The sequence below is a fragment of the Oreochromis aureus genome, linkage group 18 (assembly GCF_013358895.1).
Source record: "Oreochromis aureus strain Israel breed Guangdong linkage group 18, ZZ_aureus, whole genome shotgun sequence".
Lineage (NCBI taxonomy): Eukaryota > Metazoa > Chordata > Actinopteri > Cichliformes > Cichlidae > Oreochromis > Oreochromis aureus.
This window is the reverse complement of record NC_052959.1, coordinates 20,474,355-20,495,236: the sequence shown is the minus strand read 5'-3', so window position 1 is coordinate 20,495,236 and position 20,882 is coordinate 20,474,355. Positions and strand designations below refer to the sequence as shown.

The 20,882-nt window shown below is 36.9% G+C and overlaps 2 protein-coding genes across 4 annotated transcripts in view; one reads left to right on the top strand and one right to left on the bottom strand.

Annotated features, from left to right (window-relative positions):
- Window positions 1–12,888, top strand: part of LOC116315306 (pituitary adenylate cyclase-activating polypeptide type I receptor-like) — a 28,990-nt gene extending 16,102 nt beyond the window's left edge. The window contains exons 9-16 of one of the 3 annotated variants that reach the window (XM_031733573.2): window positions 1,462–1,522; window positions 2,569–2,638; window positions 2,951–3,042; window positions 3,706–3,789; window positions 5,584–5,713; window positions 7,238–7,279; window positions 8,662–8,894; window positions 9,614–12,888. In XM_031733573.2, coding sequence (XP_031589433.2) covers window positions 1,462–1,522; window positions 2,569–2,638; window positions 2,951–3,042; window positions 3,706–3,789; window positions 5,584–5,713; window positions 7,238–7,279; window positions 8,662–8,865 — 683 coding nt within the window. In that variant the 3' untranslated portion in view covers window positions 8,866–8,894; window positions 9,614–12,888. Of the gene's footprint in view, window positions 1–1,461; window positions 1,523–2,568; window positions 2,639–2,950; window positions 3,043–3,705; window positions 3,790–5,583; window positions 5,714–7,237; window positions 7,280–8,648 lie in introns of all 3 variants that reach the window. The other 2 variants (XM_039602802.1, XM_039602801.1) reach the window with 2 other exon arrangements.
- A 3,070-nt stretch (window positions 12,889–15,958) lies between these two features.
- ghrhra (growth hormone releasing hormone receptor a) overlaps window positions 15,959–20,882 on the bottom strand; it is a 47,361-nt gene continuing 42,437 nt past the window's right edge. The window contains exons 11-13 of the mRNA XM_039602803.1: window positions 20,273–20,402; window positions 18,554–18,595; window positions 15,959–18,321 (exon numbers count right to left, since the gene is read on the bottom strand). Coding sequence (XP_039458737.1) covers window positions 18,175–18,321; window positions 18,554–18,595; window positions 20,273–20,402 — 319 coding nt within the window. The 3' untranslated portion in view covers window positions 15,959–18,174. The remainder of the gene's footprint in view (window positions 18,322–18,553; window positions 18,596–20,272; window positions 20,403–20,882) is intronic.

The following is a 20,882-nucleotide window of genomic DNA, read 5'->3' as shown; positions in this document are numbered from 1 at the left end:
TTTGTATCAATGGTTGACACTACTGGTGGTGTAATGCTGGGGAGGACATTTTGGGGCTCCTTGGTACCAATTGAGCATTGTTTAAACTGAGTATTGTTGCTAACCATGTCAGTCACTTTATGACCACTGTGCACCCATCTTCTAATGGCCTCTTCCATCATTTCAAACTGGTTTTTTGAACATGACAATGGGTTCACTGTACTCAGATGGCCTCAGTAATCAATTCTCAGTCCAACAGATCACCTTTGGGATGTGGTGGAACGAGAAATTATCATCATGGATGATGAGATGACAAATGTGTGTGATGTGTGTGATGCTGTCATGTCAATATGGACCAAAGTCTCTGTGACTCTGGTCCATCTGTGAGGAACGTTTCCAGTACCTGGTTAATTCCATGCCATGAAGAATTAAAGACGTTCATTAGGCGAAAGGGGATCCAACCTAATACTAGCAAATTGTACCAAATGAAGCAGCCAGTGAGTGAGTTACTAATCAGATTGTGAATTTTAAAATCTGTGCTGGTTACCATTTAAAATTTTGTTTATCAGCCCATTCTTTGTACATTATAATTCCTTTTATTCAAGTAAAAGAAAAAAAGGAATATAAACAGTAAAAAAACAGATATCTTCTGCATTGTATAGTTTTGATAAAAGTTTTTTTTTTAAGCAAGTGGTGTTTTCTTTCTCAGTTGCTTGAGGTCTTGTTTAAACTATAGCTGTTTGTTTGCCTTTGAGAGATTAGTGAAATTTGCCATTAATTGTTTTAAATATTGGATAATGGATAATTGGATAATCCAAATTGCCACTAGGTGTGAATGTGCGAGTGAATGTGAGTGTGAATGGTTGTCTGTCCCTGTGTGTTGGCCCTGCGACAGACTGGCGACCTGTCCAGGGTGTACCCCGCCTCTCGCCCTATGACAGCTGGGATAGGCTCCAGCGCCCCCCGCGACCCTGAAAAGGATAAGCGGAAGCGAATGGATGGATGGATGATTTAAATATTGGCAAAACAAAGCTGAAGCAGGGAAATACGCTAATCACTTTCATCTGCTGATTGTGATTGTGGCCTTTAATACAGGGTATATTAGAAAGAATCATCCAATTTCAAAGTGCTTTAATTACAAGGCCGTTCACCAGTAACGATTAAAACACATAGTTTCACGTGGTTGCAGGTAAGTATTGTAACAACAGCGGTAGCTGTTCAGACATGTTTGCAAAAACATATTTGACTTGGACTTGGCCTCCGTTTGGAGGGAAAAACATTGAGTGCCTTGACTTTATATACATGTATTTTAAATTTGTTCATTACTTTAAAAATATAGCCTTTTGAAATCAGATGATTCCTTTTGATTGCTTATGTTTATGTCTAAAGACGAGATTTGACTAGTAGGAACTATGGCAGTCACATTAACATTGTGCACTTTATTTCTGTTTTACTTTTTCTGTTTTTTATTCTTGATTACAGGAACTCCCACAATTTGTGTGACTGTCTGGGCTGTTCTGAGGCTCCATTTTCATGACACTGGGTATGTCTGAACTCCTCTTCCCCACCTTTAGTCACTGAAACTAAGTGCATATAATCTTTTTGCTGCTTTACAGTCCTCTTCCACTGTAATTTAGAAGCAGATATCATGCATTATATTACACAATATTTATTGGATTTTGTAGTTACTATTAGTTATGCTCTAAATTTTAGAAACAACCAATATTTGATTTATTATTAATACATTTCAAACAGGACTTGAGAGCCATGGAGTAAAAATCATACATTGTCCATCAGTGTCTATTAATACTGGTCTTCTAATATTATATTAGATAATTACACATTATTAGATAAATTGTTGGATAATATGTTACAATAGATTATAATATTGGTCACCTTTACAATGATTTTTATCTTTTTTTGCTTTTGGTGCCCTTTAAGCAGGAGCCTCTTTTATGTGTGAACACTGGCACCTGTAATTCTTTTACATGTGAAACTAGTTGCTCATTAACGATCACAAAGAACCGTCAGGGCTGTTATATAAACACAGGTCTCATATTATTAGCAACACAGGCCAGAAAACCTCTTTTACTTTTATTACAATCAATTTTTTTATAATATATTGTCATTAAGGAATTTTTAATGAATATAATTGATGTAAGTGTCTTAACTGATATTGACAGAGGTTTGGTGATGTTTACATGAGAAGTTTTAGCTATTCTTATTAACAAAATACTGATGACAATACTGATAATGTTTTGCCATTATGAAATTTCTCCCTGGGTACATTAATAAGCCTCTGTTCTCTGTTATTGCATCCTTTTTCATCATTCTTGAGAACAATATGTGATGTAATACGAGTGTAGGAAAACAAAAAACATCTGATAGTATTATGCGAAGTTTTGTTACTCAGTTTTTCATTCTCAGTTATTGAGTTTTTTCCTTTCATTTTAAATCCTCCTCACTAATTTGACTATTTGGTGTATTATAATTGAAACCTGGCTTGTTGTTTGGCAAACTATGAGGTTATGCATTACCTAATGTCTGAAGCATGGTGTATGATTACTGAAATGTACTGCTGGCCTCCAGATGCTGGGATACGAATGAGAACACTGCCCTCTGGTGGGTGATCAAAGGACCTGTGGTGGCATCTATAATGGTATGACACTTACTGGTTGCTCATTTAGTTTTCCTTTTGTCATTAACTTGCTCACCTGCAATAGCAAAAGCTAAATGTCAAAGGCTTTCTTACAGTGGCCCCAGTTTAAATCCTATCTATCCTAATGTGGTGTGAAACAAAAGGGAAAATAATTTTTTATAGACGAGCGTGTGATTGAGTAGACAAGTTTTAACGGCAACCAGCAACCTCTGCTCACTACTTCCTGAGGCAACAGAAAACCAAGCAGAGCAGAGTAGGGAGAGACCTAATGTTCAACTGACTGCAGTGACAATATTTTCTGTTTCATGTCAGATCAATTTCGTCCTCTTCATTGGAATAATCGTGATCCTGGTCCAGAAGCTGCAGTCGCCTGATATCGGAGGAAATGAATCGAGCATTTACCTGTAAGTTACAATCAGTGGGGTTAAAAGTGAGTTCAGAAATATCAAAATTTGGATGATGAATTAATGAATTAATGCTTTAATAAATTTGATTGCTGTAGTTGTCTAGATCTTGCAACCATGCTGCTCACAGAGCTAGGATTCAGAATTTTAAGTTGAGGCTGCCACTATTACGTTTTTTCATCTTGTCAAAAAATCCCAAAACCAGCATCAAAAGACCAAAAAGACCAAAACCTACAACCGACTGACCCTACAAAAGGTATCATCTGTATACTAAAAGCTGGGTGATATTTTTATAGAGACATGCTAACATATTAAATGCATATGTTGCACAAACATGTAAATCTAGTCATTTTTTTGTAATACTCAGTGATAACCTCTGATATGTCTGCCTAGATTCTTTTTAAATTTCAGATTCATTTGTAGAACCCAGTGTCAGGAAGTTTGAACCTCATTATGGAGTTGTTCTGTATCCAGACATCACTCCTGCTCCCCTCCCATCGGATAGTATCTTTGGAGGCCCAGCAGATAATATTTTTGTCTTCTGCAGCTTAGACCTGAGTGTGCGTGACCGAGTGTGGAGATGTGTGTGAGCGTGAGACTGTGCGTCTGTGTCCCTAAAGACATTGTCTTTGTTGTATTGTGTGTTGTCTTTGTGCTGTGTAGCAGCTGTGCTCAGAAATGCTTCAGTGAGCCCACACAGGCTGTTCAGCATTCGTGCAGGATGTCAGAGTTATCCACCATCACACTGTAAGTGTGTGTGTGTGTGTGTGTGTGTGTGTGTGTGTGTGTGTGTGTGTGTGTGTGTGTGTGTGTGTGTGTGTGTGTGTGTGTGTGTGTGAGAGAGAGAGTTTCTGTCTTGTGTTCACTGCATGTGTGTGTGTGTGTTTGTATCTTACACCAGGGGCTCTTAAAGTTTTGGGGTTTTTTAACTGTCAAGGCTCAGAAATGCATTATCTCACTCACAAAACAGAACAAATCTAATCAGTGCTCATGCTTTTGAAAATGTTCTAATCAATAAATTATGAAAGGACTCATTTAAAGTTAATTTCTGTTTGTTTAGATTTATATTTCTGGTGCTGTTTTTTATTATAATAGTTGCTATTACTTGCATATCTCCTTGCATTATGATAAAACATTTAAAAGAATTTGACATTTTGGGATATTGTTTACTTGTTTTCTTGCTCAGAGTTGGATGATAGGAGGAACACCTTTTTATTAGCTAAACAAGAGTAAACACTATAACAACACTATACGCTTTTAAACCATAAAATGTCAAAAAAAGGTTTAGATTCAGGTAAATATAGACAATGTGTTAAATAATGAGTTGTGAGGATTTAGATATATCTAAATATATAAGATTTTGTTACCTGAACTTGCACTGTTAAAAAAATAATTTTTTTTTTTTAATTATTTAACAAAAATGATAATTTTTTTAACAGTGCAAGTTTATATTAAGAAAAAACAGTATGTAGAAAATTTCTGCATTTCAAAACGGTACATCACATATATTTTTAGAGATTACTTTTTACAGCGTGCACTTTCTCCATTTCCACTTTAGGTGCTAAGCTAGCGTCACACTAAGTGGACAGATAAACAGGGCGACCTTCTCCTGTAACTCTCAGCAAGAAAACGAGTCGAACTCTAGTTGTAAAACTATTTCACAAGGACCCCTGGCGACACTGGACCGCACTGTAGAAACCACTGTTTTGCACAGTTGTGTCCACCAAGTGTTTGTCTGTATTGTGCCGTTGATATTGTGCGTCAGCCAGTGTTGTTGCCTCCATCATACACACCACAGTGTAATGACACAGCTTCATGTGACTGCCATAAAGTATCAAACACGGCGGCAGTTGAGTGCGTTCTTGACCTAAAAAGAACTGATACATTAAAATAAACCTCAATCGTAAAGTTAAGAATGGATGTGTGGTGCTATTCTATCTTTCTGACTGTCAACAAATCCAGTCAACTACTTTTGACCTAATATTATAGAGCTTAAACAGCTGGGTAATGCTGATTTTTAGTCACTAAAACTGGGCTAAGCAGTACAATTTTTAGGCGATTTAGAACATTTATTTATGCATGGCCGTGTATGTGGAATTGAAAATAAACTGTAGTGCTTGTTTAAAAAAAGTTCATTTAAAAACAGAGTACATCATTGATCTTTTTTTATATATACTGGATAGAAATGAGGGGTTTTAGACTACAACAAAGTAGTTTATTGTTGGTTTTGGTCTTTTCAGTGGGTTTGTTGACATTAAGAAAAATACAGAATACCACCAGCCTTTACCTCGAACACTTTAAGTATTTATTTAAGGAAATCCTCTTTTTTATACAAAGCTGAGGATTAATATAGAAAATATATATTTAAATTTGCGGCTTAATGAAACATTTAAACAACAGTATAGTAGTAAAATGTGGCACAGCGTTACATCAGCAGTGCGTCTCTTGCGTCGCCTGACCAGCTCCAGCAAATCCACATTAAAACAACTTTGATTTGTGTCTCACTCAATCTCATTAAACTGTTTGTTGTTGTGTGTTCAGGCGTCTGGCACGCTCCACCCTCCTCCTCATCCCTCTCTTTGGTATTCACTACACCGTGTTCGCCTTCTCGCCTGAAGATGTCAGCAAGAGGGAGAGGCTTGTGTTCGAGCTGGGCCTTGGATCCTTCCAGGTACGCTCCTGCAGCTCCTTCATCATCCAGTTTTACTTAAAGAAGAGATGCCAGATGATGAATGAGAGAACATAATGGGACAATAAATCATTTGAATATACAAGATACAAGAGGCTCTTAAGGAATGTGTTAGTAATATCCAAAGTTATCTTCTGCAGTCATTATCAACAGCTATGAAAAGTGAAGAGGAGCTAAGTACATACCCCATAAAGCCTTTTTACTGGAAGCAGTTGTGAAACTGTGAAAGTAATATTGGGCAGCACATTAAGCAGTAAGAATAACAAATAAATGCTATAAAGCTACATGCAGTTAAACACAATGCCGTTAAAATGAGCCCTGCAGCAATTAAACTGGATTTATAAAAGGATAAAATAAATGGAAACAATTATTCTATATTGTCTCCGATGCCAGGAAGAAATCTGTTTATCAGTGAAAGATCAGCATCAGTAATGATGAAAAAATATATATATCTTCAGTGACTCATCTTAAATTATTTTGTTTGTTTCATCCAATAAGATGCCATTAGGGGGTGATCAGCTAACATGCTAGGTAGTCAATTTCTGTTGTGTTTTTACATTTTTGACAGCACACTGAGGAACACGTTTACAGACAGTTGTTGCTGTTAAAGTAAAGCTACATGTAGATACAATGGCCCACAATTTTACTGGCTCTATTTTTCTAAAGTTGAGAACTCATGATAGGCTTTTCTAAGTCTGTCCTTTTTCTAATGAAAAGCAGGCATGGCTGTCATCATCTTCCTAGTGCGGGTTAACCCTTTACCTTCATTTGCATTTGATTTATTTTGTGCTAAATCATGAAAGGGTGAAGGGAGAAGGCATTTTAAATTTTATTTGAAAAGAAAGTGCCTTGGAGTTCTTTGAGGATTTAGCGTATGTATATCCTTTTTAAAGAACACCTTAAACAGAAGCAGTTTGAATCCAGGAAGTGCTCCTTCTCAGGAACAGTTGAACATTTCTTTTATGCATATTGTATTTATTTGATGAGAAAGATAAAATGCCAAACCTTACAATGGTTTTGTTCATTTAAAAAAAAAATTATGGCTTTTTGTCATGCATTTTGTTTGGCCTTGGTCACCTTAGCTGGCAATAAACTGACAGAGACATTTAACAGCTACAGTGAGATAATGCTTTACACAGGTATCTGTGGCAGATATGTCTTATCAGCCTGGTCACTAACAAAATGGTAGATGTAAATATAACCATTAATTTTAGGTAAAACTAACTGCTGGTGGCCAATTTTGCCAAATAATGTACTTTGATACACATTCAACATCCCAAATATTAAAGAAACCTGTATGATGCGCACAGCAAAAGCAGAAGTCAGTTTTCCTCTTTCTTTTCTCTTACAGTGCATATAACATCAGTGCTATACATATATAGCACAGCTGTTATAAGTGATGCTTGATTATATTAAATGTATATATTACCACAGTTAGATTAAGCTGAATCTCAAGCTAATTTTCTCTCATTTCTCTTTCAATTTTCTCTCCATCCTCCTCCTCAGGGCTTTGTGGTGGCTGTCCTCTACTGTTTCCTCAATGGAGAGGTAAGCTTCCCCCTTATTTATTCATATACACGCTCACTTCTTCATAATATTTTTTATAATATTTCTTGTGCTTGCAATTTCAGGATGAATCTCTGTGCTTATAATCCTACCCAAATTAATATAACTCAATATAAATTTTATCACCATTTAATAAATTGTGTATAATATACAATATTTTAGTTGTAAGCAAATATGAGGACAGATAGTATAACTTCTCCCAAGAAGCATCTGCAAGTGATGCAGAAGCATCTGTCTGTTTAATCATATAGTGTAAGAAATATTAAAAATATAATGAGTTATTTTATATTTATGTAAAGCATTAGTTGGTAAATACTGGCCACTGTTGAAAAAAGTGTGCCTTCTGAGAACTGATGACCTTTTTGCATATTTTCCCCAGATCACATCAGCTACAATTTAAACAATAAATTAATTTTAAATAAGAATCTTAAGAAGTGTTTCAGTTCTAACGTTTTATATATCAGGACATAATAAAAAAATATTCTGTCCTTACCAGGTTCGAAAATTATTTATTACAGATGAACAACAACACAATCTACTTTGTTCCAGATTTCTTTTGGTTTGTTCAGATGCAGCTTTGCAAAAACTAAGCTGAGGCTTCCTCTTCACAATAGGCCATATTTGTTATATTTTTCTGATAGTACTGTCATGATCTTTAACATTTAACATGCTGACTGAGATCCATAAAGAGATGCTGGGTCTTGGGGTTTTTGCGGTTTCTCTGAGCACTGCATGGTCAGACATTGGGGTGAATTTGTTAAGGATATTGGAAACTGTCTTGGTTGTTTTCCACTTTTGAATCATTTTTCTCACTGTAGAATGATGGACTTGAGATTGTTGACCTTATAACCCTTTCCAGATTGAGTAGCAGCAACAATTGCTTATTTAAGATGGTTGCCAATGTCTTTCCTCCGGAGAACGCGCAAACCTGAAAAGTCAAAATATGTCTTTTTATAGAGGTGCTCACACTATCTGGTTATCAGATAATTAAGGTCATTCAATTATCAGTACCTCCCTGCTACTTACACTGTTAATTCCTCTGGAAGCGGAAAAGGTATGGATAGTTTTTCATACACAACTTCTCCATTATTCATATTTACTTAATTTTAATACCTGCTAAGAACCAGATTTTTTTAATACAATGTCCTGATACATAAAACGTTGGAATTATTATCTATTATAAAAGCCATGTTATATTACAGTCCCAAATCCAAAAAAGTTGGGATGTGTGCATGTCTTTCAAATGCTCTAGATCACGTTGGTAAACTCTTCTTTCTAAAAACCTCACGTTTACTGTACCTTTTCGTGGAGCTGGTACAGCTTAAAGTACATTAAAAATGACCTTGTGAAGTTTCTCCCTGAAGGTGCAATCGGAGATCAAGAGGAAATGGCGCAGCTGGACGGTGAACCGGTACTTTGCTGTGGACCTGAAGCAGCAGAGGCATCCTTCGTTGGCCAGCAGTGGAGTGAACGGCGGGACTCAGCTATCGATCCTCAGCAAGAGCAGCTCGCAGATACGCATGTCGAGCCCGCTGGCGGAGAACGCCAACATCAGCCTCCCGACCTGAGCATCTGATTGGCTAGAATCAACTTCAAGGTGCCGTTCCACTTACCTACATCAGACCAACCAGAGCAGACCAAAGTGGCCCCTCAAACCTCTTGCATGTAGTTAATTAACCTTGAGAAAATGAATCTTTCTGAAAACATTTACTGGAGACTTTATGTCTTTATAATTTAATATTGAAGTAATATATTTAATTTATCTCACTACCTTAGACTACATTAGGTTGCATTTTTTTACGATTTATGAGTTAAAATTAATATTTTTGCATAACTTAAATTACATTTTATTGATTTAAAGTCTCTTTATATAATATTTTCCCCTTTTATTGTTTTATTTACATTCAAATAGGAGATGGTGCCACAAGACACACTACTAAAATAATAATAATAATAATACATTTTAAGAAATAAATAGCTGGATATAAAGTATGGGGTCATATTTGGCTGTTGGTGTAAAGTAAATGTGCTTCAAAGTGCCACACTGGTTGCCTGACTGGATTTCATTACAGCCCAAAGTTAAATATCAACCAAACGTTCGCCTTGCTTGTAAAAAATGCTCATTGTTTAAATGTTTTGTCTTGAATTTAAACATTTTCTACTTTCAGCCGTAAGTACAGAGTATGTCAAAATATAACTTATATATAAAGAAAAAAAAACAACTCATGGATTGTGTAAATAGTGACTTTTAGTGTCTAGATCAGAATTTCTTTATTTAGGATAACACAGTATTGTTATGACCTTTTCAAATAAAAGGAACTGGAGCCCAGATCTGTAGACTACATCCCATATCCAGAGGACCCAGAAGATCCTGCCCACTCTATTCTGGACTATTTTTTGTATGAAATGAAAAATAAAAACACATACAGTATATATAAAAGAGATGTGAACGAGCAGTGTTTCTCAACCTTGGGAATCGCAAGATTAGATTGAATTAGAGGGACTGTGAGATGTTAGCTATAATGTGGACATTGATATTGGTTTGTTTTTCCTTCTAGTTCCTCATCTTGATGCTTAAAATAAGCAGTCTGTCCTCACAGATTGTGATGATGGGTTTTGAGTTGACTTAGTTTTGTTTTAAGGGGTTACAGATCAGAAAGGTTGGGAACCACTGACCTACTATCTGAACCAACTAGAGCCTTTAGCCGCTCTACTAGTGGAGCTCGAGTCTCCTTTTCCCTTTTCAGACAGATTTTTTTGCAGACTGTGAACATAAACAGTACATGTGCTATATAGTGGATGCTTTCACCCAAAGCTCTTCATAGTGCCATGAGTTTAAATGTACATCATTTTATTGTAGGGGAGAGAATCCCACTGTCAACATGCTCTTAAACATACCAGGTTTCATTGTCTCTTGATCTCTTTCCTCCGAGCTTGAGACCATTGTGCCATAATAAATTGTTCCTACTCTAATTTTAACCATCCTACACTCATATTCCAAAGTGCCTAGTCGGTCACAAATAGCTATCATTTTTACATTTTTACAGGTAATCTAAAGGTGCAGCGAGTCATTTCAAAGAATGTACAGAGTGGTGGATTTTAGTGTGGATTGAAAAAAATATGCTTTTTTCCATTGTGTGTCTCAAAACTTTATTGGTGAATTTCTCATCATTGTCAGTTTATTAACTTACACATAGTGTAAAAAGAGTCCTGCTGAGTAGTTTTCCATAATTTTTATTTATTTAATTTATCTCTTGGTTTACAACCATGATGTATCTACAACACTTCTTTTTAGCAGCAACGTGAAACATAAATGGCTTCAAAACAAAAAATAAACAACAAGTGGTGTAACAGTCAACATTAAATGCTTTAATGTGACAGCTCTTGACAATCGCTGATTTTTGCTCATTTTTCTGTTTTGTTTGTGCAACAAACAGGCTGAGAAACAATAATTGTACAAGTGGGGAAATTAATTAATAGAATAAAATGTGAAATGATGTAAACAAAAAGAATTTTTTCACCATATTTATTTTATGTACCGTCATAGTTGGATTGTAAGAATGTAGTATCTTTGAACAATGAATTGATGATACTTTACAGATAAGGATGTATATTTATTTTCCATGAAATGGTGCCATGTAAAGTGACTATATGTACAGTATACATGCTTTTTTGTGCATAAAACATAGTTGTGGTTCTAATGTATGATTTCATTATTTTGAGTGATGTGGCGTTCTTGGTCTAAGTGCCATAAATGTAGTGTCATAAGAAGTGAGAGTGGGAGATGCATAACAAAGTCTCTCATTCTAGAGAAAGACAAAAAACACAAGAATCAGATGCAACCTCTGAAAAGTAACATTATATCAAATGCATCATCTTTGCAGCTTGTGGACAGTAGAGTGAGGAAAACAGACAGGGGAGATGATTTTATTCAAATAGATTTTTAGAGGTGGAACAACTGCAACAGACAAAACACAAAGTGTGTAAGAGAGTGTGACTTTAAACACAAACACTCTGCTGCTGCTTAAGTGTTTCTATCACCAGCCGTCATTCTGAGTGTTAAACAGCTCAGATGTAAACGACCATGTCTCAAAGCTGTTACTGTATGTGAAAAAAAGAAGAGTAAAAATGACTCCTTGACCATTTCTGTGCTGTGTATTTGTCTACCACAGGGTGGCAGTAAAATGTTACGGAGAGTGGGAAAATTTGACAGGCACTGTTTTGCTCATGTTTAGAAATGTAGGATAGGGGATAGAGATGCTTATATCCCATATTTTTATTCTCTTTTACATTTGTTTTTTTGACAAGCCCAACATTTTGATGTCCATACTAAAACTTAAATTAACATTGTTTTGTTTTTTCAATGTAAAAATCTGTGTTTTTTTGTCATGCCATATCTCGAATTCCTCCCCTTCACTTTAGTGAACTGTGAACTGTGTGAGTTTTTAAACATACTGTGAGATTAGAGGAAATCTGGAGAATTTGTTTTGATTCTTAGCACTACAGGAAAACTGAGCATTGTAGCTTTTAGCTAAATTTTGGCTAAAAGAGACCACACTGCTTTTTCACAAACCTCTTCTTGCATTTATTTTAGAATTATTATAACAAACTAATGTATCAAAGAGAAACCCTGATTTTTAAAAAAATATTATATAGAGAGATATATAAAAGATTAATAACACGCTTACATCTGTATGCTAGAAAAAGAAGCTACATCCAGTGATTAGGGAAACAGCTAGCCTCTGATCCTCATTTAACTCCCTATTTTATGCCCAGACCAAAAATACAATATGTATAATTTATGAATAATCCTAAAAGGCTGTTTCCCATACCTAGTAGATTTCTACTAGCTGGAAGTGACTTTTTACAAGAAGAGATTCCCCCCTTAGCTAAATAAGCTACCTGAACAGCAAGCTAATATCTTGTCTTTTTGCCAGCATTTTTAGCATCAATCTCATTTAACTTTCTGAAAAAAAAAAAAAAAAAAAAAAAATAAATGAGTGTTTCTAAATCTGATAAAAAAAAATATTTTGACTGTAATTATTCTATGTGGCATATCTCTGTGTTAAGATGCTGTTACTTTGGCGGTTGTGCTTGTTGAGCCGGTTTTATGACGTTTTGAGTGTGTGTTAAGTCTTGGTTGCCAATGAACTGAATGTACTGTTGTCGCTCAGCTGCTCTTAAATGTTGCCTGCTATAAATTTGCCATAGTGTACAAATGATGTCTTTTCTTTATCATGTATGCATACTTTTGGCACACAGGTGGACCTCTTGACTAAGACCTGTAGTGTTTGTGGCTGTGATTTTGTACATTTCTTTATGTACCAGTTTTCAGTGTGTGTGTGTGTGTGTGTGTGTGCGTGCGTCTGTGTTTGAAAGTTGGAGACTGTAATCTGTATGCATGTGTATGTAATGACAAGCATTTAGATATATGTAAATTCTCAGTTTAATAAAGAAAAAATATCTATGAACTTTCATCAAAGTTAAGTTCTACCTGTGACAGTGTGCCATGTGTAACAAGCATTCTGGTGTCCAACATTCATGTCTCCAGTTGTGTAAAATTGACTGCAAAATAAACTTGTCGGTGGTAAGTTGTTGTACTTGCAAAGAGTGTGATTCATTTCAAACTTTATTCAAAGATGGAAGATTTACTTACATTTACTAGTGGTGTAAGAAGTTTACGTACACATGGGTGTGAATGTCATGGTAATTTGGGGCTTTTAATGATTTCTTTGAACTGTTCTTTTTCCAGGATGAAATGATTGTACAGTATCCATCTTTAATGACTTTAAAAAATAAGAATTATCCACACAAGGTCAAAAGTACACATATAAGCTCAAAGGTATACCTACATCGCCACTAATATTTGATTAAATACAGAATTGGTAGAGTTCATTTAAATTAGTTAGTTTGCTGGCATCACTTGGCTTTAAGTATAGTCCACAAATTTTCAACAGGGTCAAAGTCAGGGCTTTTTAAAAGGTCATTTCACAAGCTTAATGTTAGCCTGCTCTCTTCATTCCAAAACCAGATCCAAGTTTAGGATGATTGTCCTGTTAGAACACCCAACTATGTCCAAGCTTCTAGCTGTTGATCTCAGGTGATGTTGAAGAATATGGAGGTAGTACTACTTCATTATTCTAAACACTCTGTTAAATGTATTAGTATCACTGGCAGCAAAACAGTCCCAGAGCATGACAGTACCACCACCACGCTCCTCCAAACATTGGCTGTTGTGGCCAAATAGCTCAATCTTTATCTCATCTGACCATAAAAAGTTTTCCCCAGAAGACAATTTGCTTGTCTCTATGTGCAGCTGCAAATTTCAGCCAAGCTTGAAGGCAGCAATTTTGGAATAGGGGCTTCTTTCTTGATCAGCACCTAATCAGGCTAAGGCAATGTAATACTGGCTTCACTGTGAACAGTGACGCTGGTGTTTCAGCAGTTTCCAGGCTTGAGCTTTGAGCTTTTGTGGTTCCTGGGTTGTTCCTGAATGTCTAAAACATCATCCACATTAACTGTATGACTTTGCCAGATTTAACAGATAATACTGGGTGCTTGTTAATAAATGTTAATTATTATTATTCTAAGGTTTTTTTGGACATAGGCGTTCAAGACCAGTTTTGGTCCTCTGCTCCATATAGGACTTAAAAATAATTTTTAAAAAAGTTTAAAATAAAATGTTTTATTTAAAAAAAAACATAAAAAGTCAAATCCAAGACACAGAAAATATTTCTTACCAGTTATTGTGGGCAATTGTGTTTATTCGAGGCAAAAAATAAAACGTTTGCTCTCAGCAGCATTAAACTGTAACCTTAATTGGAGTACCAGTTCATGAGGAGAACCACCAAAGCTTAATGTTATATTTCACAGTTTTCTATATTTTACATTTCCTAAGATTTATAAATTATTCTATTTGATAAAAGTTTCATCCCATTTTATTGTGTATAGCTTCTTGTATATATTGTATAACATATATAATACTAATTCATATATACATAAAATAAAATAGTATTATACAAGTTGTATCTACTTATTAGGCCAATAGAAAGGGGGATAGAAGGGCTCAGTAGGATCATTGAGATATCAGCTGTGTCAACAGGAAGTGTTTTACATTCATTATGAATCGAGCAAGTAGGGCCTATAGGCAGAATTTTTAGGTCTGAGGAATAAAGAGGGTCTGAGGAAGGTGAGGTTTGGCTTCAGGTCCAACACTGTATTTGGTGAAAGGAGAAAATGTGCTTTTTTTAGGTCCTGGTTTAAATTCTAATAGAAAGGAAATCCTATTCTTAGATGGAAAAAGTAAACACTGAATACTTTTAAAACCACAAATGGTTCATCTATTACTGTGCATTACATGCACGGGTACACTGTTACAGTGTTTGATGTCAATTGTGTCTAGTTAATCTGATACTATCTTTGTGTTACAGATCTTGTATAGTGAATTATTTTTGTTTTGAAAAAAATAAATACACTTGCAATACTGTACAGCTTTTTGTACACTAATGGGTCTGCAGCTTTGCTGAATATAAAAGCCTTAAAAAAATGTAAGGGCTGAGATCCAGCATATGAAGTTAAACCAAACTTAACTTCAGAGATGCTGGATGAACTATTACTTTATAGGGAATATAGTTAAGCAAGCTGTTCCCAGTCTTTACAGTGAGCAAATCTAACAAACTGCTGCTTAAAATAATTACATAATTACAAATGCAAAGGCTTAATGGTTGTACAATTCTCAATATACATTTGTGTGCACACATACTAAAAAATTCACGTGAACGTCCCCTGAAGTCGGAACAACAACACAGAAAGTCTGAAAAGACATCTTGTGCATCTCTGCAACCCCAGGCACATCTCACAGAAAGGCATAATTTGACACCCTGGGGTGAGGAAGTGTTGTAAAAGCACATGAACACACAGAACTCTGAAAAATGACTTTCCAACTCCAAAAATTGGACCACCTGAGGAGCACTTGAATGCACAAATAAGAGGTGCTCTGTTTTATTGTGCTGTAACTTTGGACCATTGTCAGAGTGTGGGTAACCAGCCCAGTCTTGTTAAACATCACCATTTTATGACATTTTATCATGTAAATGCCAGGCACTCTTTTAAAAATTTGGTATTTCTTTAAGTGCTACTAGTACATCAAATGCTCATGATTTATCACATCTGACAACACCATAAATATGTGGAAAACAGCAAATAAATATTCACAAATCCAATGGCTCATCATCAAAATAATAAGTTAAGACATGATGTACATGATGTATGTAATTAATGGCAATGCAAAATGCTTGTCCTGGCCTCTCTGGAGCTCAGTAATTTAAACAATTATATATAGATATACATAATATATATTTCAGTCAGTGAAATGCTAAGTGAGCAAGCACGCACAGATCCTGAGTGGTCCTTCAAAAGTTTCCAGCATAGGCTGCTCCTGCTCCTTGCAGCACAGAACTATTTCACATATGTTAGCGATTTCCCAAATCCAGTGTTTCCACAGCTGTCTGTATTGAGGTTTCCCATGTCATGAGCCCATTGCTCAAGAGTTGTCTTCACTATTGATGAAAAACACCAACCACTTGACAACTGGTCATTAGTGGTTCCTGGAGGCTGTTGGGTGTAATTGAATGCAAAGATTTTTTTTCTCTAATATGGCTCTACTTACATGATCTTGCTGACCCTTGTGCAGCTGTAAAATATGAATTTCCCCAGTGTGAAATAAATAAAGTCTATTTCTATGTCTAAACAAGGAGCTTCAACACTGCGGCCCACATTTTTTTAAAAGGCACAACTTATACTTTGCAGACACACAGTCTCCACTTTTTTTTTTCACAGTTTTACTACAGCTTGAGATAAAAGCCCCTTTTCCATTAGAACCTACTCGGATTGACTTGCCATGGTTCACCATGGTTTTCAGGGTCTTCTATTAGGTTATAGTATCTGGACCAGGTACTAAAATAGCACCTGCTTGGCCAGGGTTCATAGTGAACCGAGCATGTGCTAAAATGTGACGCGGTCAGACTGCATGCCACCAATTGGCTGGTCAGGGGCATCGCTCAAAGAGTCATGAGAGCGTCCCATTCACGAAAATCCAAAACACTTATTTTGAAACCCAGCAACGAGGGGAAATGGCTACAAAAAACAAGGCCATGGTCCCCAAGTCTGAGCACAGACTGAGCAGCAGGTATATTCTTGCCTTGATGTCCACCTTTGTTGTAGAGTTCATTTCATACATTAACCGTTTATTTATCGACGCACAGCCCTGTTTCTATAACAACGACCATGCACATTAGGTGGTACTCAGTTGTAATGGAAAACCAGTCGATCCGAGTCAAGACGTGGTGAGTCGTGGTGAGTCAATCCGAGTAGGTATTAATGGGAAAAGGGGTTAACTAGACAACGTCTGTAGACAAATCACTTTCATTCAAATAACGACCACAGCAGCATGCTAGCAGCGAAAGCAATCAAAAGGTTGGGGAATACACATTTTTCCCTAGAAACAGGGGGTTGCTAGGTGGTTACTGACCTATCTATAGGCCTGTTTAACCTCCAGCAAACACTTTTAACTAGTTGGGAAATAAACTTTTTTCCTTCTAACCGGTAATTGCCAGGCAGTCACTGACTGGCCTCTAGGCCAGTTTTTCTTGAATTTTGTGTTTTGGTGGATTTAGTAATTTCCTTTGGATCAATTTGCTACTGTGTTACTGTCACCGCTGCAACTTGACATCTTTCCTGAAACCGGGTTTGGTGGCTTTATTAGGTGGGGTCAATGTTAGCCTAGCTCCTTGTTTTGTTTTTAGCCTGCTTGCTAAGTGCTTGCTACCTTCAACAGCTATTAAGCACTATTATGGCAGTGTGTTGACACTGCTTGCCAGCATACATACAGTTAAAAGATGACATCCGCCAGGTAAAGCAGGAACTGAAGAAGAAGGATGAGCTAACCATGGAGTTCTCGTCTGTCATCACTACACAAGCTAAGCACTTAGCTTCTCTACACTCCTCCTGCTGCAGAACCAACTGCTTTTCCACTCAGTTCCTCACTGTGACACCATACTCCCCTTATGTCCAGTTCTGTTTCTACTGGAGGTGACCCTGTCATCTAATACTGTCAGGTCAGCTGAATCTGTGGTTTGTCTTAAATGACGGTTAAAACCTAATTTTTATGTAGGATAACATTTTCTTAGTCTTTTCCCATTATTTTGGTTCTTGTTTTTCTAATGTGTGTATGCAGGAGTGAATGTACTGTAAGATGTTTGACTGTGTTTGGACATGTACATTACACATCTGGTTTCATCCAAACTAGGAATTTTGTAACTCCATTTTTTAAATAAAATAATTATTGTTGTTATTATTATTAGCATTACTGTTAGCATTATTATTAGCATTACTATTAGCATTATTATTAGCATTATTACTGCAATGTCACCATGCTCGCACACTCAAAATAGCAGACAAATTAACATCTGAGGTTTGTCGTCATGTGTCTGCAAATGCTAAATATGATTCCTCAACATTTTTGCTCAGTCATTAACTCAGGGCCAGCTCTGTCCCCAGGTTTTCCTCTTTGCTCTGTGGCACCGTGACATCCTTGCAAATCAACCACCATCGGAGACGGTGCAAGAAAGAGCACGCTGTGTTTCAAATGAGAAGTGTGTGCTGTACCATCCTTAAACTGCAGCCACAACTGCTTATGAAATCAGTATAATGCATCCTGATACATTTCCTCCTCACTCACCTGTGCTCATTCTGGTAACCTGTTCTTACAGAGGGGTTGTTGAATTAATGTCATCACCATGTTCAGCTCCAAGGACTGATTCATTTTTTCCCCTTCCTTTTCCTTTGCAAAACATTCTCTTCATTAATGATCTCTGAAATCATACAGAAGAGATGTTGCCACTAGAAGCCGGCAGCCCGAGCCCCCCATGAGTCCGAATTGTGATCTGAGTGATGCTTCTCTTAGCTGGTGTGAGATGACTTTGATTGTGGCACTTCCACAGCCACCTCCGCAGCTCTGTTTGGACCTGCAAACAAATGCATGGAAATAGAAATTGCAGAAAGTTACAGATGTCTAGGCTTTTTGTTCACCTGTTGAGCAAAGTGGTTAATGTCTCTGCAATGCTGCCATTTACCCATACCAAAAAATGTGTTTTAGGTTTTCACTCCAAAGAATATCTCTTACCTCAGGGCAGCTATTTATGATAAATGTTTGTATGACTTTTTTTTATTACACAAGCTTCCCCTCCATTTGCCTACCTCTCCATTCATGAAACAGTAAAGAAGCGCCACCACAAACCCCTGCAACAAAAAAGACATCTGTTTCAAGATAAAATCATAAGAGTAAGAACTGATTGCATGTACAGTCCGCCTAAGGGAAAACAGTGACTTGTGTTGCTAACACTTAATTGCACAAAGCATCACAATAACTTCAGAGAACAAACAAGCAAAACAGGATGAAGCTGCAGGCTGTGAACAAGTGATTCGGTTGTCGATTTATTGTTGTTTGTTAATTCATTTTGATCATGTTTATGGGATACATTTTGTGCTGCATAATTGTCAACATTCCACATAGTTATAGTCTTACACATGCACAAAACTTTTATGGAGTAGTTATATATGACAGTGATTATTTCAGCCAGCAAGGGCTGCCACTCTTAGGGGTCGCCATAACAGATCATCTGCTTCCATTTCTCCTAGTATCTAGTATTCCTAGTATTCTCTTCTGCCACATATTCATATGAATCTACTCTTCCTGCATATGCCCAAACCATCTGAACCTTGCGTCTCTATTGCTCAAGCTGTCCTTCTGATATTCTAATTTCTAATCCATCCTGGTCACTCCCAATGAAAATCTTAACATCCTCAACTTTGCCACTCTCAGGATCAGCTCCTGTGTTTTTGTCAGTGCCACCATATCCAAACCAAACATCATAGCAGGTCTCATTACCATCTTGTAAACCTTCCCTTTTACTTTGGCTGCTATCCTTCTGTCACAAATCATCCCAACACTCATCTCCACCAACTCCACCCTGACTGCACTCTCCTCTTCACTTCTGCTGTGCACCCTGTATTCTGTCTTGTATCTACTGACTTTCATTCCTCTTCTCTCCAGAGCATACCTCCGCTCTTCCACCTGTTCTCTACTCTCTATGCAGATCACAGTGTCACCTGAAAACATCATAGATGACATCAGGCAGGTGACACTGTGAGCTTTTAACTTGTCCATCACCACTTCAAACAAGAAGGTCCTCAGAGCTGATCCCTGATGTAGTCCTAGTCCAAACCTTGAACTCATCTGTGTCACTATGCCTCCTACTGCACCTCGGTGATATAATCATACAATACCACAGTCCCTCTGGGCACATAATCATATGATTTCTCTAGATCCATGAAGACACAGTGAAGCTCCTTCTGACCTTCTCTATATTTCTCTATCAACTCTCTAAAAGCAAATATCTTGTCTATAGTGTTATTTCTTGACATGAACCCATACTGCTGCTAACTGATATCACCTCTCTCCGTAACCTGGCTCCATCAACTACAACTGCATATCTACATGGGATCGCTAATCAGCTTTATCTCTCTGTGAACTCCTGTTTTAACTTTGCGCATAACTTGGATAAATTGGAAGATATAGTAGGTGATCAGTGTGCGCAGGTTTCTCTAAAATATAACGATCGAGTTGAGAATTCAGCGAATTGTGGAGGGACAGGAGAAGGAACAGATGGAGGGATGGATGGCAGACACTTCACCATCACATAAGTTCATCAGGCCTTCAGCTAATGAGCTTTAGTTATTATTGTGCATACACAGGTATAAATAATAATTCCATGATGAATCAGATTAGTAACACCCGTGCTTCTCATGTGACAAGGAAAATAAATCTGCTGGGAAGAATTTTAACTTGAGAAATGTGAGTTATTTATTTTTAGCAATTCTTTGTGAACTGTGATTCTGAAGTCTATTGTTTCATACCTGAAAGGAGCCCAGTCCCAGCTCGATGTAGAGTCTGGCTGCTACTCCAGTGTTCTCAGGCAGGAAGGCAAATACAGTGTAGTGCATCCCAAACAGAGGAATCAGGAACAGGGTGGATTTTGCCAGCCTCCTGAGTGAAGCAAAAAAAAAGGAATGAAAAAAGAAACCCTAGAAATAAGTCCAGATAATCATGTAACACTTTGGAAGATTACAGTGTGTTACCAGTATGGTCAGCTACTTTCAGTCATGTCAGAGGTACAAGTTTCAAATGCCAGACAGACTAAATGCGTCATTCAGGTTTCATCAAAGCTACATTGGTGGTGTCAGATTTTCATTACACTGACCTTTAAAACAACATCGTCATCAGGCCAATCAGTGGAAAAGATTAAAATGTCAAAACACAAAACCTGAACACATTGTGCTTAGTTCAGCTCATATCACTGATGTCTAAATATCATGTAAATGTTGCCATTTAATTTCTTATGACATTTTGTTGCTTGAAACAGTTTGCCGCAAGTAATGCGGTTTGAAAAGAGCAACTCAACATCTGCTTCATCATCAAAAGACACTGAGATAAGTATCATGTTTACGCTCTTCATCATTTAATTTT